The 27,206-nt window shown below is 36.7% G+C and overlaps 1 protein-coding gene across 9 annotated transcripts in view; it reads right to left on the bottom strand.

Annotated features, from left to right (window-relative positions):
- Nucleotides 1-27,206, bottom strand: part of ATL1 (atlastin GTPase 1) — an 84,194-nt gene that overhangs the window by 38,463 nt on the left and 18,525 nt on the right. For 4 of the 9 annotated variants that reach the window (XM_044765621.2, XM_044765622.2, XM_070504329.1 and 1 more), the window contains one exon: nucleotides 24,741-24,893. In XM_044765621.2, coding sequence (XP_044621556.1) covers nucleotides 24,741-24,774 — 34 coding nt within the window. In that variant the 5' untranslated portion in view covers nucleotides 24,775-24,893. Of the gene's footprint in view, nucleotides 1-13,853; nucleotides 13,966-24,740; nucleotides 25,004-27,206 lie in introns of those variants that run through there. The other 5 variants (XM_070504330.1, XM_070504332.1, XM_070504331.1 and 2 more) reach the window with 4 other exon arrangements.

Raw genomic sequence — 27,206 nt, 5'->3', positions numbered from 1 at the left:
CTTGAAAAAGCACTTGTGTGTTTCCATTTTGCTCTTTTGCCTGTGCCATTCACCACAAGAACATTCCCAGACTAGTCTGCTGCAGGATGAGACACTCCAGCAGAGGCAAACGGCCCAGTTACAACCAAGCCCCGCAGCAAGCCACCACCCAGCCATGTGAGGGAGCCCAGCCAAGATCCACAGAGATGCCTAACAACTATTTCAACATGGGATCAATAAATGCTTATTGTTCTATGCCCCTGAGGTTTTGTGAGTGTTTATTATTCAGCATAACAGCCAATAAATAACTGATATAGCCTACAACCCCTTCCTTTAGAAAGGCAGTACAGCGCAGGGTTAAAAACACAGGCTCTGGAGCAAGACTGCTGAGGTTTGAATCTAGGCTTCCCCATTTCTTAGCTGAGTTTCCTGAGGCAAGTTGTTTAGCCTCTCTGTGTCTGCCTCATAAGGTTGTGGTGAGTTAACATATGCATGGAACACACACACAACAGTGGCTGGTACATGGTAAATGCTATTAGTATTATTATAGACTTAGAAAACTAAAGCCAAAGATGGAGCTGACCTTGAAAATAAAATGGAATTTCTATATCAGGCAATCTACCATAGATGTTTTCTTGTGTTATTTGTTTATTCCTTTTAATATTACAGCAAGGTATTTATTATTATCTGTATTTTTGACACATGAGGAAATTAAGAATTGGATTAAGTAACTTTCCCAAGAACCCACCCACTAGGAAGTGATATATCCAAGTTCACATAGTAACTGTCAATTTGGGATTAGATCCCAGGTACCTAAACTTTCATCCCAGACCTTTCTACTATAATATTCTGTTTCTTTAGTGGAAACCAACTATTAAACAACACATAAATGAGCTCAATTGCTTTGTATCAGAAGAACAGAAAGTCAAAACACATACCAATTAATTCCTCAGATCAGATATATGGCCTAGCCTCAAATCAACCCTTAGTAATATTAATTTTAAGACAAACTGGCCTCTTAACCTTTCATCTAAATTTTTGAAAATATATTTAAATAGACCTCTTTCATTATGTCTATTTGATAAGCAGTCTTATAATGAGAGAAAAACAAGGCAATCCTATCTCTTGGCATAATTTTAAATGAGGCTTCAGATCACATACTATATCTATATACATTGCTGTTCATCTATAAGGTAGTGCTATTGAAATATTGCAAATCTAACACATAATTCTAGCTTTTCACTAATGGAGACTATGCGGCCTGGGCCTTGCTTGCTCAGCAAAAGCCCACAAGCCCATTACAACCACATGTCCTTCTGGCTCCCTCTGGGCAGGACACCCAGCTGCAGGGACTTGTAACAACCCAGGGCCTGGCCAGCCCAGATCTTACCTTATCTCACTTAAAGAATATCCTGTCTTAAAGGGACAGAGAGCCCCTCCATGTGAGCGACTGTTCCTGGGAACGCCGGTGGTACCAAGGACAGCCTCCTGGCAAGCACATAGGCTTTGTGTCCCCTGCTTATATAGGAAAACCCCTCCTGCCTGCGATTGCGGGTGCACACTGCTGTCCAGCCAGCCGCCATTGGACCTCCCTGCAAGTAACCCCCAAAAAACCTGTATGTCTCGTTCGCTGTCTCCAGGTCTTTTCTTTGGTCTCTCCGCAACCTATCCCGCACTGCTCACCCAGCTGGGCGTGCAGCCAGACAGAGACACACACCAATACTTTCTGAACAACAGTACAAAGCATCTGGAGATAACAGAACCATTGCCTATGGCCATGAATCAGAGTTGTTCTCTCTGCAAAGTTAAGAAAAATTGATTTTATATTGAAAAGATAATAGCTTCTATATTGCCATATGCTGGAGTCAGAGAGTCTTTGTTTAAATCCCACTTTACAACTTGCATGTATATGAAGTTGTGGAAATTGGCTTACTATCCTCCATCTGAAAAAGGGGATCAAAAATTGTGCCCACGTCAGAGAGGCTTTGTGACGATGAAATGAAGTAATGTCATTAAACGAAAACCAAAGAGTCTGTCAAACTGTGTGCTGACCGATGGTGACTGCTATTAATACTGCTATTATTTATTACTACCTATTCAAATTTGATTCCAGTACTGCCAGCCCACCTAATTTCAGCCTCACACAGAGGCCTTTTTGAGGATGACAAGCATACATTTTCTTTGATGAAGACTCTGCCTCTGGGATAGTTATGATCTGAGTACACAACTCAGGGGAATCAGGGACCCCAGATAGACATAATATTTTGGATGGAAAAACATCTTTGGAGCCGAAAACTAGATCATAATTTTCTAGACTGAAATAATTCTCTTAGATTGTTTGCAGCAAATTACATAAATGGAAGAGGCAATCTGAACGGAATTCCTGGGTTGTAATTTTTTCAAATATTCAACTTTACAATACAATGCAAAAAATGTTTTTCTAAGTAGCTGTAACAATTTTTCACTCCCCATCCACTTGCAGCAATTTATTAGACATCCTATTGATCTGTATCCTTTCTGACACTTGGTTTTCTCTGACTTCTTTTGTCAGTTGCATAGGTATAAAATGGTCTCTCACTGGGGTCTTGATACACATTTCTCTAAATGCTAATGAGGTGAGCACATGCCTTCTGCTCATTTTTCTATCAGGTTGCCTTTTCCTTACTGATGCGTAGTGTTCTTTATATGTTTTAAGGCTAGTCCTTTGTTAGTTATGTGTATGGCAACAATCTTCTGGTTTAGAGCTTGCTTTTTCTTTCCTTAAGCTATTATTGATGAAGAGTAACTCATTTAATGTAATAGATTTTATTATTAATTTATTTTATGATTAGCATTTTGTATGTCATATTTAAGAAATTATTCCTGACATAAGATATGAAAGGCATTCATATATATCCTTTTAGTTTTTAAGTTTTGCTTGAGATATTTAAGTTCTTAATCCATCAGTAGTTGATATTTGTACAAGAAGACAGAAATCCAATTTGACTTTTTCTGTATAAGTACCAAAATTTCCATTTATCAAAGCCCCATCTTCCAAGTGGTCTGCCACGTGATCTTTGTCATAAATAAGAGTTATACACACATGTATATACACATTCGTTGTTGTTAGCGACCCTATGGACAGCAGAGGGGAACCCTGTCCGGTCTTTTTGTGCCATTCTCTCACCTTCCAGCACTCTATCAGACAATGCTCCACTGCTGTTCATAGGATTTTCATGGCCAATTTTTTCAGAAGCGGGTGGCCAGGTCCTTTTTCCTAATCTGTCTAGTCTGGAAGCTCCACTGAAACCTGTCCACCATGGGTGACCCTGCTGGTATTTGAAATCCCAGTGGCATAGCTTTCAGCTTCACAGCAGCACACAGCTGCCACAGTATGAGAACTGACAGACAGGTGGTGTGGTGCCCTGACCGGGAAACAAACCTGGGTCACGTGGTGCGAGTTCCAAATCTTAACCACTAAATCAGCAGGGCTGGCTATTGTATGCATATACACACTCACATATGTTATATGTGTATATTCATGTTTTATGTGTATACATATTTTAGATATATGTATATATGTAATATATATATGTACGTATATAATGTATGTATGTATATATGTATAACTTGGTTTCTGAGCTCTCAATTCTAATCCATTCACCAATTTGTCTATATCAGTACACTATCTTAAGCAAAATAGCTTTATAAAAAGTTATCACATACAGTATGGCCAGCCTCTCTTATTCTAATTATTATTAGTCTTCGCTATTTTGACTCTTTCCATATAAATATCAGAATCAATATGTTAGTTGAATTTTTTGAAGTTACATTAAATATTTATAGACCAATTTGGAAGGCATCAATACTGTTATGTACTGTCTTCCAATCCATAAACAGAAGATATCTCTCCATCTATTTTTGGCCTTTAATCCCCTTTAACATAGTTTTTATAATTTGCGGTGGTGGGGAGAGGAGGTTTGTTACATTTATTGCTAATATCTTAGTTTTTGTTGTTAACTATAACTGGTTTCTTTGTTGTTGTTTTAATAATGTTTTATAATTGTTGCTTGGCTAAAGAAATGTAATTGACCTTAAAATATTAATCTCATATGGGAACACTTGTTAAACTATTATTTCCTGTAAACTTTGTGTAGATACTTTTGAGTTTCTTTAACGTAGAAATAGAAATAATTTCCACAAATAACGACAGTTTTATTTCCACCTTTTTAATCCTTATGTATTTCTTTTCTCTTACTTCTATTATTGGACATTCAATATAATGCTGAATGGAAGTAACAGTGGACATAATTTCTGATGTCAGTGGGCACAACTTCCTGATGTGAATGTTTCCAATATTTGAGGGCATATTTGTCATAGATTGGTCTGGTTTGGTACATACACTTTATCTTATCAGATTAAGGAAGTTCTCTTCTACTTCTAGTTTACTATGAGGTTTTAAAAATCATAAATGGGAAATGAGTTTCATCAAATGTCTTTTCTGCTTCTACTGACACGATGTTTTTCACCTCTAATCTGTTAATGTAGTGAGTAATGTATCTTTGCATTTTTGTATGAATCTAACATTCTCAGGGTGCAGTATCTTATTTATATATTTTTGGATTCAGTTTGCTAAAATTTTGTTTAGGAATCGGGCATCTATATTCATAATGAGTTGAGTCTGTGATTTTCCTTTCTCATTTTGTCTTTGGCTGGTTTTATTATCAAAGTTACATTTGCTTTATAAAATGAATTAGCAAATTCTTCCTTTTCTATCCTCAGAAAGAGTTTGTACTAAAATATTAGAGTGAATAGTTCTTTGAAATTTTGGTAGAACTTGCCTGTAAAACTGTCTGTGCCTAATGTTTTCTTTGTGAGATGATTCTTAACTGCTACCTCAATTTCATTAATACTTATGATGCTATAGTTACATTAGTACTGAAAAGGTTTTGCATTCCTTCTTGAGAAACTTTTAATACATTGTATTTTTCTAGGAATTTTTCTCCATTTTCTAAAATTCCAGACAAAAAGTAAGTAAAGATATAGAAGATTTGAACGGTATTATTAGCCAAGCTGATTGCTCTGACAACTAATAATTGCAGAATCACACATTCTTTTAAAGTTCATATGGGACATTTACCAAAGAGATCATGTACTGGTTCATAAATCAGATCTCATCAAACTTCAAAGTATTAAAATAATGCAAAATATGTTCTCTGACAATATAGAAATTAAACTAGAATTCAATAAACAAGAAGATATTTAGAAAATTCCTACGTGTTTGTATATTAAGCAATAAATTTCTAAATAATCTATGGGCAAAAAAAGAAATCATAATGGAAATTAGCAAATGTTGTAAACTAAATGATCTAATGAATGTTCTGATCCAGTCATCAATTTGTCTACCTACAAACTGAGGCAGCAATACTATACAATCTTAAAATAGCTTTATGAAAAGATGTTATATAGAGCAGGGCAAGCAGTCTTATCTTCTAATTATTATTGATCTTGCTATTTTGACTCGTCTCACATAAACAATTAGAAACAATATGTTAGCATGTAGTATCTTATTCGACAGAAATACTGAAAATATAACATACCAGAAATTGCTTAGAGGAAATTTACACGTTGAAATGCATTTACTAGAAAAGACATTTGAAAAATCATAATCTAATATCCATCTCAAGAAGTGAGAAAAAGAACAGCAAATTAAATGCAAAGAAATGAAAAGGTAGGAAATAATAAAGATCATATCAGAAATCAATGAACTAGAAATAGAGAAGATCAACAAGGTTAATTTAATAATCTATGCTTAATCAAAGAAAACAGAAGAGAAAAAACCACAAAATTACCAATACTAGACATGAAAAAGGGATATCACTGTAGATCCTACAGATATTTAAAAGATAATGAGGATATTATGAATAATTTTATGCCAATAAATCTTATAATTTTGATGAAATGGACAAATTCAAAGAAAAACACCATTTATAAAAAAACAAGAATAAATAGAAAATATGAACTATCTTATATTTTTAAAATAAGTTAAATTCATACTTTAAAGCCTTTATGGAAAAAAAGCAAACAGAAACAATTTCAGGCTCAGTTGTTCTCCCCGGTGAATTCTTCCAAATATTTAGAGAAAAAATAACAGCCACCTTCCACCAACTCCTCTAGAGAACAGAAAATGAGGGATCATTCTCAACTTATTTTATGATATCAGAATAACTCTGATACCAAACACTGACAAGGACATTTCAAAAAGGACAACTAAAGGCCAGTGTCCCTCAAAAAGACAAATTCAAAAGTTCAAAAGTTTTAAAAAATACATAGCAAATCAAATCCAGAGATAAAAAATATAATACATCACAACTACATGGTGTTTATTATAGGAATTCAAGGTAAGTTTAACATTCAAAAGTCAATTAAGGAGCTGGCCCCGTGGCTGAGTCATGAAGTTCACGCATTCTGCTTTGGTGGCCCAGGGTTCGGGCCGGTTCGGATCCTGGGCGTGGACCCAGCACCACTCATCAAACCATGCTGAGGTGGCATCATATGTAGAATAACTAGAGGGACAACTGGAATATACAACTATTGGGGGGCTTTGGGGAGAAGAAGGAAAAAGAAAAGAGAAGATTGGCAATAGATGTTAGCTCAGGGCCAATCTTTTTTAAAAAAAGTCAATTAATGTAATTGACTACATTAAATAAAAGAGAAAAACATGATAATTTCAATAGATGCATAAAAGCATGTATGAAAATGCAACACTCATTTCTGATTAAAAAAAGACTCTCAGCAAATTAGGAATAAAAGGAAAATTCCTTGATTTGATAAATGGTATCTACAAATACAGCTAATATTATACTTACTGTTGAAATGCTGAAAGTTTTCCCTGAAATCAGGAATCTGACATGGATATCAACTATCACTACTTCTAATCAGCATTATACTGGAAGTCTTAGCAAGTGCAATAAGGCAAGAAAAATAAATAAAAAGTAAAATGGCAACAAGAAATCAAATATCATTATCCACAGATGATAGGATTGTGTACATAGAAAATCCAAAAGAATACACAGATGAGAGTGAATTTAGCAAAGCTTCTGGATACGAGCTTGATTTTTAAATTTTATTTTATTTTTGTATTCTTGCAACAAACAATCACAAAATGAAATTTCAAAAAACACCAATATATAGTCAATCGATTTTTTCTTGGTCAATTTTTTGGTAAGAGTTTAACTGGGATATAATTCACCCATTTAACATCAAACTCCATTTGATGGATTTTAGTATAGTTGCAGAGTTGTGTAACCATCACTATGATTAGTTTTATGACATTTTGATCACCCCCAAAAATATCCATACCCTTTAGCAGTCATTCTCCCTTACCCACCTCTAGCCCTGCGCAATCACTAGTTTTACTAGAGGTTTGCCTGTTCTGGACATTTAATGTAAATGGAATCATAAAACATGCAGTCTTTTCTGACTGTCTTCTTTCACTTAGCATAAAGTTCATCCATGTTGTAGTATGTATTGGCACTTCATTCCTCTTATGGCCAAATAATATTCTATTTTATGGACATATCACATTTTGTTTATCTGTTCATCAGTTGAGAGGCATTTGGGTTGTTTCCACTTTTAGGTAATAATGAATAAAGCTGTTGTGAACATTTATGTACAAGTTTTTCTATTGACGTATGTTTTCATTTCTCTTGGATGGTCAACTGATTTGTGACAAAGGTGCTAAAGCAATTCAATGGAGAAAGAAGAGTCTTCACAACAAATGGTGCTGGAACAATTGGATATCTGTACACAAAAAAATAAACCTCAATATATCACACTCTATATAAAATATTAACTCAAAATGGATCATAAATCTAAAGGTAAAACCTAAAACTATAAAATGCTTGGAAGAAAACACAGAAGAAAGTCTTTATGACCTTGGATTAGGCAATGCTTTCCTAGATATAATGCTTAAAGCATGACCCATTGTCTTAGTCTGTTTGGGCTGCTATAACAAAATACCCACAGACTGGGTAGCTGGTAAACAACAGAAATTTATTTTTCACAGTTCTGGAGGCTGGAAGTCCAAGATCAGGGTGCCACCCTGGTCAGGTAAGGACCCTCTCCCAAATCACAGACTCCTCACATGGTGGAAGGGGCTAGGGAGTTCTGTGGGGTCTCTTTATAAAAGAACTAATCCCATTAATGAGGGCTCTACTCTCTTGACCTAAGCACTTCCCAAAGGCCTCATTAATTGGGCATTAGGATTTCGACAGATGAATTTTGGGGAGACACAAACGTTCAGACCATAGCACCCATAAAAAAAGTATAAATTAGACTTCACCAAATTAAGAACATCTACTCTTTAAAAGACATGTTAAAACAATGAAAAGATAAGCCATAGACTTGGAAAAAATACTTGCCTATCATATATCTGATAAAGGATTTGTATAAAGAATTTATAAAGAACTCTCAAAACTCGATAATAATGAAATAAATAACCCAATTAAAAAATGAGTAAAAGATTTGACTCAACACTTCACCAAGGAAAATACATGGATGAAAAATAAACACATGAATTTTACTGTATACATATATATTATACCTTAATTTTTTTAATAATAAAAATACCATTTAGATATCATTATAAACCTGATAGATCTAGTAATACATCTAAGTGATATGCTGGTAAATATTTAACAACCAGCTCTTAGCAGAGGGTAGGTGTGGAAAAAATCCTGATTTGCAGCATTTGCCAATTTTTGTGATATAAATACTACTACAATGGCCCATTTCAACCTACGAATGTGACTCACTGAATGTGCAGCTGGGAGAGATGCACCTGATCAGCTCTCATGAACCAGTATGAGCTGCCTCCGATGCACCACTGAAATCCAATGAAAGATATTTAAGAATTCTACAGAAAAATACCAAACATAACTGAAAGAAGTATACATATGTTCTCAGACTAGAAGACTATATAAATCAATACTTTCCATTGATCCATAGATTGGTTATAATACCAATCAAATTCTCAGCAATCTCTCTTGTACAAATTAACAAATTTATTTCAATCTTGTAATAATCCTTCTTATACAGATTAACAAGCTCACATGGAAAGGCAGAGAGCCAAGAATAACAAAGACAATCCTAAAGAAGACGAGAGACACCCATAGATATTTAAAATCTACAGTAATTAAGACAAGTGACATTGTCACAGGACAGACAAGTAGACAAACAGACAAGACTAGAGATTTCAGAAACAGATCTACACATACATAATCACCTGACTTACAACAAAGGTGCCACTGCAATACATGAAGAAAGGATGATCTTTTCAATAAATGATGCTAAGTCAACTGGATATTCATGTGGGGGAAAAGATGAACCTTCACCCCTAGCTCTCACCATAAATAAAAATCGATTCTGAATAAATCTTAGACCTAAATGTGAAATAGGAAAAGGGGGCAAAGGACACAAACAAGCAACTGACAAAAAACACAATACCAAATGGTTCCACAAATATGGAAAGATATTCATTCTCATGCAAATAAAAAATGAAAAAATATACTAATATTTTGTTTATATATCAAATTTACAAAGATCAGAAGTGTGATATTTCCTTTCATTGGTCAGGATGTGAATCTGTATCCCCGGGCACTGCAGGTGGGAATTAAAATGGATATAGCATCTTTGCGCAGCAATTTGACAAATAATTATCAAAAATACAAATGCACATACTTCCTAACCCAGCAATGCTATTTCAAATAATTCACCCTGCAGATATACTCATATACATCCAAAATACCAGAAGCACTATAAATGCCCATCAACAGGGGCTGACTAATAAACTATTGTTCATCAATCTATGAAATATAAGGTAGAATAAGAAAGTTCATTTGAAACAACTGCCAAAATATATTACAAAAAATAACTCAAGGTAGAAAACAGTGTGTATAGTATGCTATTACTGGGAAAAAAGCACGTAGGAGAGTATGTTTGGCATGTTTGAGGAACAGCAAGGAGTATAGTACAGATGGAGCAAGTTCAGAAGGTTACAAGGGGCCAGATCGGGCAGAGCAAGACACACACGGATCTGAAAGGATTGGGACAGAGTGGAAATCGGGAGTGAGAGGAGGAGGAAAGACTTCAATGGGTGTTTGTATATGATTACATACTCTGCCTTTGTATACAGCTGTGGATGAGATAGACAACTCTGAACTTTTAACTTATGTGTTCAAGGCCTTTGAAGAGTTACATATGGACTTAACGAAGAGGAGAAAGATTATATATTAAGTGTGACATAAGTATACTGTAAAACAAAACAAGTATCTGAGTCACGACTACATAACGGTGAGAGGGTCTTCGGAAGAAGTCTCATTACAATGTAGGCAAAACACTATATTAAATATTCCTTTTTGGTAAGGAAACTTTTAAAAATATGGAAATAACTTGTTATTAAATAGTACAATGAATGATAGGATAGAATGAATCTGTGGAATATTTATAAATTTATAGTTATTAGTTTGTATCTCATCTAGCTAAAAAAGGCTTCCTATCTGAAACCTGTCATTACCATCAATCTATACATATATTTATGGTTATCAACATTTACAGATAAAAATATTTAGATAAGAGACAGCCCAGATATCTATCAACTGATAAAAGGACAAACAAAGGGCCAGCCCCGTCGCCAAGTCACGGTTAAGTCCATGCGCTCCGCTTCGGTGGCCCAGGGTTTTGCCAGTTCAGATCCTGAGCACAGACTCAGCATTGCTCATCAGACCATGCTGAGGGGGTGTCCCACATAGCACAACCAGAAGGACCTGCAACTAGAATGTACAACTATGTACTGGGAGGATTTGGGGAGAAGAAGAAAAAAAAAACAAAAGAAGAAGATTGGCAACAGATGTTAGCTCAGGTGCCAATCTAAAAAAAAAAATAGATAAAATATGAAATATTACTTAGCAATAAAAAGAAATACAGAATACATGCTACAACATGGATGAATGTTGAAAACAAAATGTTAAATGAAAGAAGTCAGTCACAAAAGATCACATACTATATGATTCCATTTATATGAAATTCTAGAATATGCAAATCTATAGAGACAAAAAGTAGAGTAGTGGTTGCCTAGGAGTGGTGAGTGAGAGAGGATTAGGAGGTGATGGCTAACAGGCACAAATTTTCTTTTTGGGGCTAATGAAATGTTCTTAAATTGTGGTAATGAATGCACACTCTGAATACACAAAAAGCCATTGAACTGTACACTTTAAATGGGTGAATTATGTATGGTATATGAATTATATCTCAACAAAGCTGTTAAAAAAACTATTTGGAAAAACTTCAGTTTCTGTACAAAAGGTCAAAATTGAAAATACAGGCTAAAAATATCTGGAGAGCAGAGACTGTCTTACTTATGTTTATATTTCTTGAAAACTGAGAAGCTCACATAGTAAGCACTCAATAAATATTTACATGAATTTAATATAAAATAACTCTGAAAAGGTAGTAGAACACATAGTATTATTAAGAACAAATGTTACATGCGTCATTCATTATTCATAACTATATTCTATCTAAACAATAAATATTATCCTTGTTATAAAAGAATCCAAAAATCCTTTGGAATGCACGCCAAGTTTCTTTAGCACCAGATTTCTACCTTCTTTTTTGTTGTTGTTGTTGTTGAAGATGATTCACCTGAGTGAACATCTGTGCCACTTTTCCTCTCTTTTGTATGTGGGATGCCACCCCAACATAGATGAAGAGTGGTGTAGGTCCACTCCCAGGATCTGAACCTGTGAACCTGGGCCATGAAAGCGGAGCATGCTGAGCTTAACCATTATGCCAAGGGGCCAACCCCAGATTTCTACTTTCTTAAATATGTTTTGCTAAACTAAACTTAGTTTCAATTCCCTGAGCACTATGCAAATCTTTAAAAAGGGGAAGAAGCAGAAAACAGCCAAACCAGAGGAGAATTAGCATTTTACTATGGGTGATACAAATGTATGGCTCACAAGGAGAAAACTAAAAACTGTATATCATTTTGCCTTTTTACATACTGGACCTTGTATTTAGTTAAGGAGGTTTTGGGGACTTTTCCATTCTATGTGGTATGCTAAATCACTGGAAGTTGCACTCAGCTACTGAATTAGATATGTTGAAAGGGAATCTTCAAACATTTAAAAGGTGGAGAACAATCAATTTAATATACTGGAAATTCCGTGGGTATGTATTTCTAATTTTCTTAACTGTACACTTTGTAAAAAACCTATAGTTCATCTTTCCAGCAAAAGTTAAACCTCAAGAGATGAACTCTGAGTATACTGGAGCCATTACAGAGAAAAGACACAGTACCTAAGAAACTATCTCTTGGCAACTGAAATGAAATATTATTTCTTCTTAAACAATTACATCTCTTTCTAACAGTATATCTTGAAGAATGACAGAAAAAACATTTATCTGAATGAGCAACTAAGAATGACTTCCAAAATAACAGCCAAAGGGAGTTTAAACAGAAAGGGACAAGTGGAGTTGAGGCAACAAAACCAAAATATTAAATCATGAAAATGAACCTTATGAATGTTTGAGCAAGAGCTGAGATAAGAGTTACAATGAGATGGTTACATATAACAGGCCTCAAAACACTACAGACTCTACAATACCCTGAGGAAGAGGGTCGAAGGAAAGCAGGTCCTACAACTTCAGAGCCTTGGGAGAGGTAAGTAAATTATTGAACAAACTGTTTATTTATATTGAATACAAAAGCATTCCATAAATTATTCAATGGATGCCTCTAGAAGAAAAATACCATCGTGATTAAGGCACTATGTGTGTGCAATATAAATAAATGAAATACATGAAATATATGAAAAAAAACTCAATAGAATGATAAGTAACTAATAAAAACATGAAATACTAATGGTTAGTAGACATATGAGGAAAAGTTCAGTCTTACTAGTAATTAAAGAAATGCTAATTAAAAAGAGATAACTTTTTGGCTATCATAACTTGCAAAGGTTAAAAAAATACATACACTCAGAGTTGGAAGCATTCAAAACATTACAAAATATACATATCCTTTAATGAAACAATTCCATTTCTAGGAATTTATCCTAAGAAAATTATCAGGACTGTGCATATGTATTTATCTACATAAAGGTTCATTACAGCATTATCTATATAGTGATAAACTGGAAACAATCTAAATGCCTAACTGTAGAATACTGTAAATAAATTATGTCACAGCTATAGTATGCAAAATATGGAGTCATTTGAAATCATGTTATAGAAAAATAATTTATCATAAGAAAATATGTTCACATATTTTAAGGAAACAGGCAGATGGAAGTGTAATTCCCATTAAGGAAAACAAACAAACACACATGTATTTATAGTCACTGAAAAAAGTCAAGTTTAGAAGTATTTGGTTTCTAAGGAATTGTCTGATCCTTTAATCATCTTTCAGTCAGCTATTTCAAATGGTTATTCTTTCTGCTGAATATTGCTTATGTCATGCTCAGGTCTACCTCCACCGTTCTAAGCTCTTCTCTAGATTGCACAGACTGGAAGTGTGCAAACTACAGTGCTATAATTTTTATAATCTCTTCTTAGCAGAATTCTGGTTTAGATTTTGCCCTTGAAAGGCGCTCATGACATTTGGGAGAGAGAGTAAAGGAAAAACCTGTATTGTGTTCTAACAGAATAGATAGATATATGACCAGATAGTACCCATGAGGCTTGAAGCACAAGCCAAAGGTATGGAACTGTGCCAATTCATGGACAGTAGCTAACATTTTGGCCAGATGGTCAAGTACTTTGGAGGATTATGTGCCTGGACCTTAGGAATGGGCACAGAGTGAAGGTATATTTGGTCCCATGTGAATTCTCACCAAAGGGTATTCACTGCAGAGGAGGCTCTCGAAAATCAGATGGACAAGATGACTCATTTGTGGATATCATCAGCCTCCTACTCCAGTCACTCCTGCTCAGTAGATCCACAAACTAAATCAGCAAAAGAAATATGAAGCATCATATTAATATCAGACAAAATAGACTTTGGGGCAAAAAGCATTACTCAAGCTAACGAGGCTCACTACATAAAAGTAAAAGGCTCAATTCATCAGGAAGATGTAACAAGCCCACATTTGTGTTCACCTAACCAACAACACAGCTTGAAAGTCCATAAGCAAAGCTTGACAGAATATCACGGGGAAATGGACAAATCCACTATGTTTTAAAATATCTCTCAGAATTTTAAAGTATCTACCAGATACCAGTATCTGGTAGATTAACCAGTCGGAAATCAGAGTATGGAAGATACGAACAGTACATTTAATAAGCTTGAGCTAATGAACATATTATAGCATACTGCATCAAAAATTAGAAAACATAAAACACTTTTCAAGCTCATAAAAAGCTTTTCAATTTGCTTCTCAAGCAAATAAAGGAATATTTATAAAAATTAAACATGCACTAGAACATAAAGCAACTTTCAACAAAGTTCACAGCATGGGTATTCTATAAACATGAACTACTCAATATTAGCCACTAGCCACATGTGGCTATCTAATTAAAATTAAATAAAATTAAGTATTTGGTCCTCATTCTCACTAGCCATAATTTAAGTGCTCAAAAGATACATATGACTGGTGGCTATCATATTGGACAGTATAGATATAGAACATTTCCATCACCATAGAAAGTGGTGCTCCTATACAACAAACACTCTGAGTGAAATAAAACTAAATATGAAATCAATAACAAAAATATAATTTATAAAGTATGGATTAAATAATCCATACTTACTATATATCCACGGGTAAAGGAAGAAATCATCATGAACAATTAAAATACTGAAAACTGAATGAGAATGAATCCACTACATATCAACATATTATAGGATACAGCAAAACTGATATTTAGAGAAAACCTATATCCCTAAATACATATACTAGAAAAAGAAGACAAGCTGCAAATTAACAAACTCAGTACTCAACTTTTTAAGCTAAAAGCAGAATACAGAATGAAACCAAAGACAAGAAGGAAATAATAGAGAGGTACAGAAATTAAGTAAATATAAAAGAAAGAAAAAAAGGAGAGATTAAACAAAAGAACATATAATAAGGAAGACAGAAATAAACAAAATTAAGCTGAGAAAATTAAGAACAATCTTATGCCAAGCTGATGAAATGGACAGACTCCAAGAAAAATATACATTACTAAAACCAACTCAAGAATAAATAGAAAGCTTTAATTGTTTTATATCGCATATAGAAGTTGAATCAATAGTTAAAAATCTTACTATAAAGAAAACAGCAGGTCCAGATGGTTTAATAGACTAGTTTTCTCAAAACTGGATCATTCTGATCTTACATAAAGTCTTCCAGAGAACAGAAAAGAAAACAAGAAATGTCCCCCACTCATCCTACAGAGGTAATATTACCTTCATACCAAAGTTAGACAAGGAAAACATAAAGAGGGAAAATTAGTTGTAAACATGCTTGTAAATATCTTTAAAAGATTAGTAAATCCAGCAATGTATTAAAAAAGGTTGTACAGTATGCATAGCCTGGGTTTATCCTGGGAATGCAAGATCACTTCAACATAGAAGATCTTTTAATGTAATTAAATATATTAACAAATTAAAGAATAAAAACCATATGATTATTTCAATAAATACAGAAAAAGCATTCATTATAATTCAATACCCAGTGATAATTTTTTAAAAACTATTATTTAGGAATAAAGGAGAACATTCTTAATCTGATTAAGTAAGACAAGAAGAAGATATAAAAGATAAAGATTAAAAAGGAATGAATAAAACAGTCATTATTATAGGTGATTTTTTTTTTATGTAGAAAATCCTAAAAAATCAAAAGGCAATTTATTAGAATTAATAAGAGAGCTTAGCAAAGTTGCTAGATAGAAGATAAATACATAAAAGTCAATTGCATTTTTATATACTATTAATAGCCAATAAAAACATAATCGGGAAAAAATCATAGCAACAAAAAATATAAGAAACATAAGAATAAATCTAACAAACAATAGGCAGGCCCTTCAAGGAGTTTTTAACCTATTGAAAGACATCAAGAAACAAAACCTAAATAAGTGAAGGAATATACCATGTACTAGGATAGGAATATTCAATATAATAAAAATTTTGATTCTATCAAATTAATCTACACATTGCATGCAGTTTTAACTTTCTAATCCCAACTAAACTTTGTAAAGAACTAGACAATCTGAGTCTAAAATTTTATATGAGAGCAAAAAGCCAAAAATAAAGAATAGTTCAAAACACCTCTAAACAAGAACACAATAGAACAATCTGCTCTACCATATATGAAGACACTATGAAACTAAAGCAATTAAAACAGTGTCAAAATATTGACACAGGGATAGACAAGTAGAACTGCAACAGAACAAGAAGCCCAGAACAGATCCACACATATTCAGAAATAATATCTGACAGTACAATTTGGAGATCAATGGGGAAAGGGTGGATTATTCAATAATGGGTCTGGGATGCTTGGTTATTCATATGGAAAAAAATTCAAAGGGATTTCTACATCACATTATCCATAAAAATAAAATCCAAATGGTTCTTGAACTTAAAATGAAGTGGAGGAGAGGATTTGGGGAAGACTGCAGAAAAGAAAGTACCAGGAATCTGTCTCTCTATCTAGACAACAATTGCATTGGTGGAATCTATCTGGTCTAACTATTGGAACTCTGGAGTCTACTAAAGGCTTACGACTTCCAAGGGAAACTTGGACAGTCACTTGTGGTTAATTTCAATCAATTCCAGCTCTTAGGTCAGCAGCAGCTACTGATCCCCCACCCTTCAGCCCTACGGCAGGCAACTATGCATGTGGTCCCGGAGCAGCTTGCACACAGCTTGCAGGAGCCAGGGTGCGCAATAAGGACCTTGTCCGCCAAAAATTGGGGATCTGTGTTCCTACTGCTGACTGCTGCTTCTGATCACAGAGGTGCAGACACAGTCACTGTTGCACACCCCCATTGTTGAATGCCCTTCCCCTATGGCTGAAGTGACTTGCTGGAGATTTAAAAAGCCAGTAGCTTTCTCTACCCTTCAGTTTCTCTTTTTCCCCTTTTGGGAGTCAAACATTAAAGACTAGGATATTCAAAAGCAACTGCATATACAGGGGAAATCAGAAACTCACCACACATGCCCAGGGAAAGGCACAAGCTCTCAAGAGACCTGAGAAGACCTCAAGTTTATACCTCAGGCTGAGCCTCAGCATGAAGACAGCCTACAACTATTAAAAAAATCAAAACAAAAACCTCCCAAACCAGCAAATCCTGGGGAAGGAGGAGAATCTGACTTTCAGAGATACCACATTATTAGATTCAAATGTCCAGTTTTCAACAACAACAAAAAATCACAAGGCATAGAAAGAAACAGGAACGTATGGCCCATTCTAAGGGAAAAAATAAACCAACAGAAACTGCCCCAGAGAAAGGCTAGATGGCAGACCTATTAGACAAAGACTTTAAAACAACTGTCTTAAAGAGGCTCCAGGAACTAAAGGAAAGTGCGGAGAAAGTCAAGAAAACAATGTATAAAGAAAATGGAAATATCACTAAAGAGACAGGAGACTTTTTAAAAAAGAAACCAAAAAGAAATTTTACAGCTGAAAAGTACAATAACTTAACTGAAAAATTCACTAGAGGAATTCAAAGGAATATCTGAGCAGATAGAAGAAAGAACCAGCAGGAGCTGGCTCTGTGACCGAGTGGTTAAGTTTGCACACTCCACTTGGGCAGCCCAGGGTTTCACCAGTTTGAATCCTGGGCACCGACATGGCACTGCTCATCAAGCCATGCTGAGGTGGCATCCCACATGCCACAACTAAAAATACACAACTATGTACCAGGGGGGCTTTGGGGAGAAAAAAGGAAAATAAAATCTTAAAAAATAAAAAATCAAAATAAAACCATAAAAGAACAATTTTGGCAAGGATGTAGAGAAATTGCAACCCTTGTGCACTGTGGTGGGAATGTAAAATTGTACAGCTATTGTGGAATACAGTATGGTAGTTCCTCAAAAAATTAAAAATAGGGGCCAGCCCCATGGCCGAGTGGTTAAGTTTGCATGCTCCGCTGCAGCAGCCCAGGGTTTGGCTGGTTCGGATCCTGGGCGCGGACATGGCACCACTCATCAGGCCACGGTGAAGTGGCGTCCCATGTGCCACAACTGGAAGGACGCACAACTAGAATATACAACTGTGTACTGGGGGGATTTGGGGAGAAAAAAAATAATAAAAATAAAAAATAATAAAATTAAAAAAACAAAAAAATAGAATTACCATACGATTCAGCAATTCCACTTCAAGGTATATACCCAAAGAATTAAAATTAGGGTTTTAGAGATACTTGTACACCCATGTTCGTAACAGCATTATTTACAATTGCTAAAACAAGGAAGCGACCCAAGTATTTATTGACGGATGAATGGATAAGCAAAAGCTGGTATCCATGTACAATGGAATATTATTCAGCCTTAAGAGGGAAGAAAATTCTGACATATGCTACGACATGGATGAACCTTGAGGGCATTATGTTAAGTGAAATAAGACAGTCATAAGAAGACAAATACTGTATCATTCCACTTATATGAGAATGTTAAAGTAGTCCACATGATAGAGAGAGAAAGTAGAATGGTGGTTGCCAGGGGCTGAGGGGTAGGAAGGAATGGGGAGCTGGAGTCTAATGGGGACAGATGTTTTGCAGGATGAAAAGAGTTCTGGATGGCAGTGATGGTTGTCCAACAACATGGATGTACTTAATACCACTGAACTGTACACTTAAAAATGACTAAGATGGTAAATTTTATGTGTATCTTAACACAATAAGAAAACGAGAAAAAAAGAGATGCAAAACTTTAAAACCAAATATTATAGGAGAATATTTTATAACGCTGAGGTAGGGGGAGATTTCTTAAAATACAAAGAGTACAGAACAAAGGAAAATATTGACTACTTTTAAATATAAAACTTTTGTTTATTAAAATATACCATCAAGAGAGCAAAGTCAAATCACAAAGTGGCAAAAGATACATATAAGACAAATAACCAAAAAAGGACTTATATCAAAACAAAGAATTTGTACAAAGCAGGAAGAAAAATATAACCTAATAAAATATCTGCAAAGGGCCAACAGCACAGAGTAGGAAATATGAATGGCTAATAAATATATGAAAATGTACTCACATCTCTTTGGTAATCAGTAAAACGTGGATTTAAACCACAATGAGATATCATTCCACACCTATTATAATACCAGGTGTGGGTGAAGATGTGGAGGGAACAAAATATTCTGTGGAAAAATACATACCCTAGATTCCATTTATATTAGGTTCTTACAATTGTAAAACTAAATAATATTATTTTATATATATAATATTAAATATAGACATTTTATAAATATATATAAACGATCAAGAAATGAGAAACACCAAATTTATGAAACCAAAGTTTATCTTTGGCAAGGAGTAAGGAGAGGCTGCCATTAAGGAGAGGCCCAAAAGCAGTGTCAAAATATTGATCAAGTTATATTTCTTAGGCTGAGGAGGGGGATACAGGTGCTCATTATTATTCTTTTTAAACCAAGCATCCATATTTTATATGTTCTTTTGTATATAGACATTTTTCATAATAAAATTTTTATGTAAAAGAGGAAGAGGCTCCAAATTTTAAAATACTCCCAATTTTTTTATGACTGAAAGTATCTCAGTAAAAGTACAGGTTGCACTTACAGTCTAGTCACTGGTTCTAACGATAACAAAAGCTGCAGAGTTTGAAACGGAGTTTGAAGCGGAGATATATAATCTAGGAGTCATCAAGACAAGGTGTGAGCAGATACGAAGTATAAAAAATATATATATCTATAGGAAAATTGTATTTGAAAAAAGATAGAGGGAAGGCAAATTAAATTAGAAAAACGGGGAGGGGAGTCTGTAGGGGAAGTACAGGTATGACCCAGTAGTAATTTTATTTTGTTTCAGGATAAATAGATATACAGAAAATAGGCAAGTAAAAAGGGACAAACAGTCTCATTTCAAGAAAAATAGAGTACAGCCAAGTGGAAAAGAAAGATCAGGAGGTAAGTCTACTATACTTAAGATTGTTTTTACATTTCTCCAAAGAAAGTATATGAATGACCAGCAAGTACATGAAAAGGTACTTAACACCACTAATCATCAGGGAAATGCAGATCAAAACCATAATGAGTATCACCTCACACCTGCCAGACTGGCCATCATCAAAAAGACAAGAAATAAGAAGGATGGCGAGGATGTGGAGAAAAGGGAACCCTCATGCACTGTTGGTGGGACTGTAAATTGCCACAGCCACTATGGAAAACAGCATGGAGGATCCTCAAAAACTTAAAAATAGAACTAGTTAAAAATACGATCTAGTAATTCCACTTGTGAGAATTTTCCAAAGGAAACAAAAATACTAACTCGAACAGTTATCTACATCCTCATGTTCATAGCAGCATTATTTACAATAGCCAAGACATGGAAGTGTCCATCGATGGATGAATGGATAATGGGTAATGAAAATGTGATACATTGTATATACAATGGAATAAAATTCAGCCATAAAAAAACGAGGAAAACCTATTATTTTTGACAACATGGATGGACCTTGAAGCATTATGCTAAGGGAAACAAGCCAGACAGAGAAAGACAAATACTGTATGATTGCACTGATATGTGGAATCGAAAAAACAAACACCAGATTCGTAGAAAAAGAGGTCAGATTTGCGGTTACCAGAGGTGGAGGGTAGATGGAGGGGGAATTGGAGGAAGGCGGCCAAAAGGTACAAACTTCCAGTTACAAGATAAATAAGTACTGGGGATGTAATGTACAACATGGTGACTACAGTTAACACTGCTGTATGGTATATAGGAAAGTCAAGAGGATAAATCCTAGGAGCTTTCATCACAAGGAGAAATTTCTTTCCTTTTTTTCTTTTCTTCTTTCTTTCCTTTTTATTGTATCTAGGGAATGAAGGATGTTAGCTGAACCTATTAGCGTAATCATTTCACAATATAAGTAAATCAAACCATCACGCTGTACACCCTAAACTTACACAGTGATGTATGTCAATTATTTCTCAATAAAACTGGGGAAAAAAAGATTTTTAATCTTTCCTCAAAAAACAAAAGTAGAAACCTAAAAGTTAATTTTCAACAAACGCCTTTTCAACAGACATTTCGTATACTTATTGTGAAATTAAGATGGTTTCTGTTTTTTTTTTACATCACCACACTGATCAAAGATAGTTTTAAAAAATAGGATAAAAAATAGAATAGGAAAAGCTGAACTTTAGTGCAAATATTACTTTTCTAAAGCAATATTGCACTGACAGTTTCTGTTACATTGTAGAAAACTCAAATTCCCATGTGGTATTCCAAGTTTTTAAGTAACTGTAATCAACAAAACAAAAAAGGGTGCACTTCTGTTTTGTTTCTGGTCCTACTTAAGCTCTACACCCCACAGTGGAAGACTGCTTTCTGGGCTACTGTCTCTGATAGTCATCTCTCGCCTTTATTTGCCACACTAGCACGTTCTCTGCTGTCTTTTCTAGACTAGGATGATTAGGTTTATAGAGCATTGATTTCTCATACCAGCGGACGCCAAGATGGGCTTGCTGTGGCACCTTTTGGCAAACTAAACTTTTGCCTCCTTGTCCTCATCACATGGACTGGGGAAGCAACTCTAAATTTAAGTCCTAGATCTATAACTTATAAATTATGAAACCTCTGGCAAGTTACTCATACTCTCTTAGTCTCAGATTCCTTATATTAAAATAAGGATAATAATACCTACCTTTGAAGAATTGACTTTTAAATGCTTAAATTTATTCAAACTTCTAGTTCAGTAGAGATTTAGGTACAGGTGGTGGAATTCTTAGTTCTACTCACAGACCTCATGGCCCTTGTAGGACCCTAACAGGTCTCTGACCACTCGTACAAAAATAGTATCTGTCCTATGGTCCTGTAGGGCTCTTATTTAAATTTCAGGTCTCCTGTATAGATTTTGCCAATATCTCTCTTGCCCTTTTCTTGGAAAGCACTATATTTTGCAATTCTGGATAGTCTGCCTTTGCCCTCTGCCCTTTGCTTTCTAACCTGTCTGAAAAATGTTTATTTAGCTAGATAATAAGGTCAGTTTACTGTCTTGTTTCATAAGCTATCACCTGAGTTTTTTCTCATCAGAGACCTCACGTTTCTACAAGGGCCTATTTTCTCTACTACATTACCTTCACACCAGGCCCCACTGTCTTATAAAAACATTCCACAGCACCATGTCACAGAAAACAACTTAGAAGACAACTCTAGGTTCTAATCTCAGTCCTCTAATTTACTAAATAAGTGTCTTGCGCGAAGTTATTTAGCCTATCGGAGTCTCAGTTTTTTCATTTGCAAAATAGGGAATATGTCCTGCCAACCTAAGAGGTCAAAGATCAAATGCAATAATGCAGGTGAATGTGCCTTGAAAATGGCCACTTTCTGTGATTCAGAAGGTATAATCCACTCAACAAAGAGGCAGCATTGCATAGTGGTGAAGGTGAAAGAGTCTGAGGTCAAGCTGCCAGAGCTGGAATCCTGGTTCTATCACTTACCTTTTAATATGTAAAATCAGGATTCTAGTACCTATCTCCTATGATATTAGCTCAATGATGTTAGCTATTACTGTTCATGAAATGCCCACTATGTGTCAGGCATTGTACTAGGCGCTGCTAATAAAATGGAATCAAGACAGACAGGACTAACATCTTTGCCCCAAACCTTCATCTCTTACTCCATATGCTACATTTTCTAAGTCATTTATGTCATATATACTTTAAAGCAAAGAAAAAATCTGAGTAGTAAAGCATTTCCACAGATCATCAAGATAGGACTCCATGATTTCACTATTTTTTTTCTGTGAAGATTTCCAGTGAACACAAAGTGACTCCAGTATTTCTTTTCCCAATTTATCACTTGAACGGAAACTTTCTTCATGACTTCTGGGTAAACTATCCGGGACTTTCTATCAAATACAAATAATCTAAGATAGTGTTTCTGAAAGTAACATCCAAAGACCAGCAGCCAGCTTCCCAATCATCTAAATTGTTAATTAAAAGGCAGATTCCTAGACCCCATTTCAGAACTATTGATCCAAAAGCTCCGGCTGGAAGATGTGGGAATCTGCATTTCTAACAAGTTCCCAATGTGATTTTTATGCAAATCCTATTTGAGAACCACATTCCCAAGAGAGAAAAAACTTCCACTATATAAGAAATCTGTAACCAAAGGAAATAATGAAGATTAATGATCCAAAGCTTCAAGAAGGAGGAAAATTTCAATACTCAGAATAAATTTTCACATGCCTGTCTCTTAATAGGGTGGAGTCATCAATGCTCAGAATACACACCCTAACTGAATGTTCAAGAAATCCCTATTTTAGAAGCCACGGGAAAACATGAAAAAGGGACACTCTGAAAGAGCTCACCCATATTTCAGAAGAAGCAAAGAAAACTGTGTTATTGCAAGGGTCACACCTACTGAAATTGAGATTTGGTGATCTCAGAAAATGGAACCGGTTTCTCTTAAACTCAGACAACGACAGACAAACCTCCCTGTTCCAGGGCCCCACATCTACCACGAGGCCTGGATACTCTCTCAAATGTAAACCTCGCCTATTGGGAGTTAACTTGGTCCTGTGACCAATCAAAAGCAAGGAGAAATATGGTCTTTTGATAAAAGTAAACCGAAATAACCAATTAAAATTTAAATTTATACCTCTTGGCCCGATGGACAGTTATAGATGTCACTGAGACACAGAAGAGAACCAAGGAGCTCCAAATTCCTAATGGACGTAAACTTTCCAAATACTAACAATTCAAAGCTAATGAATAAAATAGTTCTCTACCCACCAAGCCACAGCGGCCTGCGTCAGCTCGTGTTCAGATAATCAAATGCCCTAAAAGGCTTTAGTTCCTAAGATGGTAGTGAGTTTAGCACTGTGACTGGAAGAAACGGGAGCGAGGGCGGTAACGACGCCCACCTGCCGCGCGGGCGGCGGCGGCCCGGAGGCGCAGGCGGGCGGCTCCCCTGCGGCGCGCCCCGGCCCGACGCCCAGCTCTCCGCCTGCGCGAGCGCCGCCCACCCACTCCCCGCGTGAACCCCCGGCCTGGCCTCCCCTCCCCCGCCTCGGCCTGGTGCTGAATCACGAGCCCAGTATCTCCAAAAGGTAACATCGGAGAACAATGCCACCCTAGGGCCGGCCCGGATGGGCACCAGGTGGGGTGGGGCGGAGGCTGGAAACCCCAACTTTGCTTCCTTCTCCCCCGATTCCCACCCCACCCCTGAATTAAAACGAAGCCTGCAGCACCGGGGTCTCCCAGGCGGGCACCCCTTCTCCCGGGCTGCCGGGCTCTGCAGGCTGCCGCCGCCCGCGCCGCCTCATTGTTCCATCGCCGCGGCCCGCGGTCAGCGCCGTGGGAGCCCCGGCCCCCGCCCTCGCGCCGGTGGGCGCTGTCCAAATGCTGGGGCAGGAGGACGGGGCGGGCAAGGGCAGCCCGGGGCGCAGCGAGCCGGCTCCCGGGGCCGCCGGCAGACAGGGCGCAGCTCGGCCGCCGGCCCCCGCCCTGGACGCCGTGGCCGCTGGCGCGGGCGGCGCTCGGCCTCCTCGTCCGCACAGGCAGCAAGCGGAGGGCAGTCCCGGGCAGCTGCAGGAGGGACCTGCGCTACTCACCCCAGCTGTTCCTGTCCCTGCGGTTCTTGGCCATGGTGGTCGCGCGGGGGCGGAGAGGCGCGGCCACAGCGCTCGCTGTCCCTTCCCGGGCGCAGGTGCTGGCCGAGGGCTGTGCCCGCGCTGGGCGCGCTCCGCTCCACTCGCAGGAGGCTGCTGTGGCGCCGGAGGAAGGCGTGGGGAGAAGGGAGGAGAAAGCGGATGAGCCAGGCTCAGCATCACCAGCCCGAGTTCACACAAATACAGCGTCACACCCTCCCTGCCTCAGCCCACCCCCAGGGCGTGAAGACAGTGACAGACGAGGTTTTGCGACGTTTTCAATAGAAACACACACACAAATAAACAGCACTCTTCACACGCTCAAAGAATTTAACAGCACCATCCAGTCACAAATACACAAACTGCATTATTCTGCGTGGTCAAATACCTGTCTCCTAGAACAGTCACGCATTAGTACAAACATGCTGGCAACGTTTATACAGCCAAAGAAGTTAAAATAATCTGCGTTTATCTACCAGGCACCATTTTCCCGCATTTTAAAAGCAAGGTCATGTTGGTAAAGACAGTATCATGCATTTTTGTACCTGGATACTGAACAGGCCAGAGGCCTATCTTTTAAAATTAGGATAGCAAAATTTAGATCAAGAAGATAAAGATAAATGAAAGCTGGAGAGTCAGCATTAGCTGTAACTAACTCAATATCTAGTGGGCAAAGTTTCCCAATAGATTTGCAGAGATAAAGTCTGGAGTTATATTGGCAAATATTTTAAGTAAAGTCATACTACATAGTCTGGATGAGCCTTGGCAGCCACAAAGGCTGCAAACAGTTTTGAATGGAATGCAAAAGGCAATACATACTTTTTAAAGATAGCCTCAGTCTCTCCCTTTTCACTGATTTCTTCCTCTCCACCTACAAACTTAGTTTTCAGTATCCTAGAATCACTGTCCCTTCATTCTACTTGACCCTCAAGACACCATGCCATTCCTCACCTCCCCACAGAGTGTCCCCTGGCATTTGGCTGTTGCCCACACTGGACAGATCAGTTCTGCCTGGGAGATTACTGCCAGCCTGTTAATTACCAGATCCTTGGTCTCTGCTTATTTCTCATCCAAAGCAACTCCTCACCCTATATTCCCTTAACCAAATTTACTATGGTGGCTTCAGACAGGACCTCCATGCTGATGATTCCCAAATCTATACTTCTAGTCTTAGGCTCTCTTAAGGAGAGAAAGTCATCATACCAGAGCTGAATTTATAACTGCCTGAGGTCATCTTCACTTTCTTTTCCTACTGACACTTCAAAATCAACATGTCCAAAACCAAACTCTCACCCACTACTGCCAAATCTTACGCATTCTACATTTTGGTTAATAGTTGTAGCGACCTCAGAGCTGTGAACACTGTTAACCAAGTGTACATTATGGTTTTAAAGGGGACTGTGTTCAATGGAGTTGCATTCCCCAAACACTAATGAAACAACATAGGAAGACAGAAATTATCTCACCCTATAGCTGCAAACCAAATTCACAGAACAAAAAGAAGTGTGTTCTGCTCTTCTTGTATTTCTTTACTATAATTCTCAACTCACATTCCAGCCTGATGATCCCTTTCAAGTGAATCCCATTAAATAAGAGTACAGTAGATTCCACCAAAAAAAATTGTTATAAAATTCAATACCTATTCCTATTTGAAAAAGAAATTTATTTTTATAAAGCCCTTTTCCTTTGTAATTGATAAGTAATCTCTAGGATAATACTTGAGACTGTGTGAACATCTTGGCCAAGAACTTTTCATCCAGTGGTTTTTAGCATCCATTGTTATCTTTGCCTGAATCGACTTTACATTAGCGATTAAAGTGGTGATTTTTAAATAATTATATCATTTCTTACATTTTACATGTAGTAGTTGGCATTCCCTCTCCTACCTTTGTTTGTTGAGTACCATTATGGATTAATGAAATCTAAAAAAAAATTTTTTTGATTGTGTTATGTACCATCATTCTCTTTAATGCTCAAATTGCCCTAAATTTGGCCAATGGGAGTCTCTTCAAGTTAACACTTGTGTTCTTTTAACATGTCCTATTGGTCTTTGGTCACTTCCTTGTTTTCTGGCACAAGAAAACATTTCAAGTTTCCCTTGTATTTTCCATGCCTCAGAGTAGAATTAGCCACTTCTCCAAGAAGCTCTAGCTCCTTTTAATGAGAAAAGGCATTTAGAAACCAAGATCTAGGTGCTAGTCCTGCTTATTGCTGGCTGGAGTTTCACTGTTTTAGACTCTGTCAGTGAACACTGTTAGAGAGAAGATTTGTTTTTTAAAACTATAAATTTAATCTACTCCAGAGAAATAGCTCCAACAGTATGAAAATACGCATACACAGGGTTATTTATTGCAGCATTCTTTGTAATTGCAAGGTACTGGAAAAAAATCTAAATGCCCATATATAAGAGAGAGGTTGAATACAGTGTAA

This window comes from Equus asinus, chromosome 2 (assembly GCF_041296235.1).
Source record: "Equus asinus isolate D_3611 breed Donkey chromosome 2, EquAss-T2T_v2, whole genome shotgun sequence".
Taxonomy (NCBI): domain Eukaryota; kingdom Metazoa; phylum Chordata; class Mammalia; order Perissodactyla; family Equidae; genus Equus; species Equus asinus.
The sequence above is the reverse complement of the archived record's forward strand: the minus strand, read 5'-3'. Positions and strand labels throughout refer to the sequence as shown.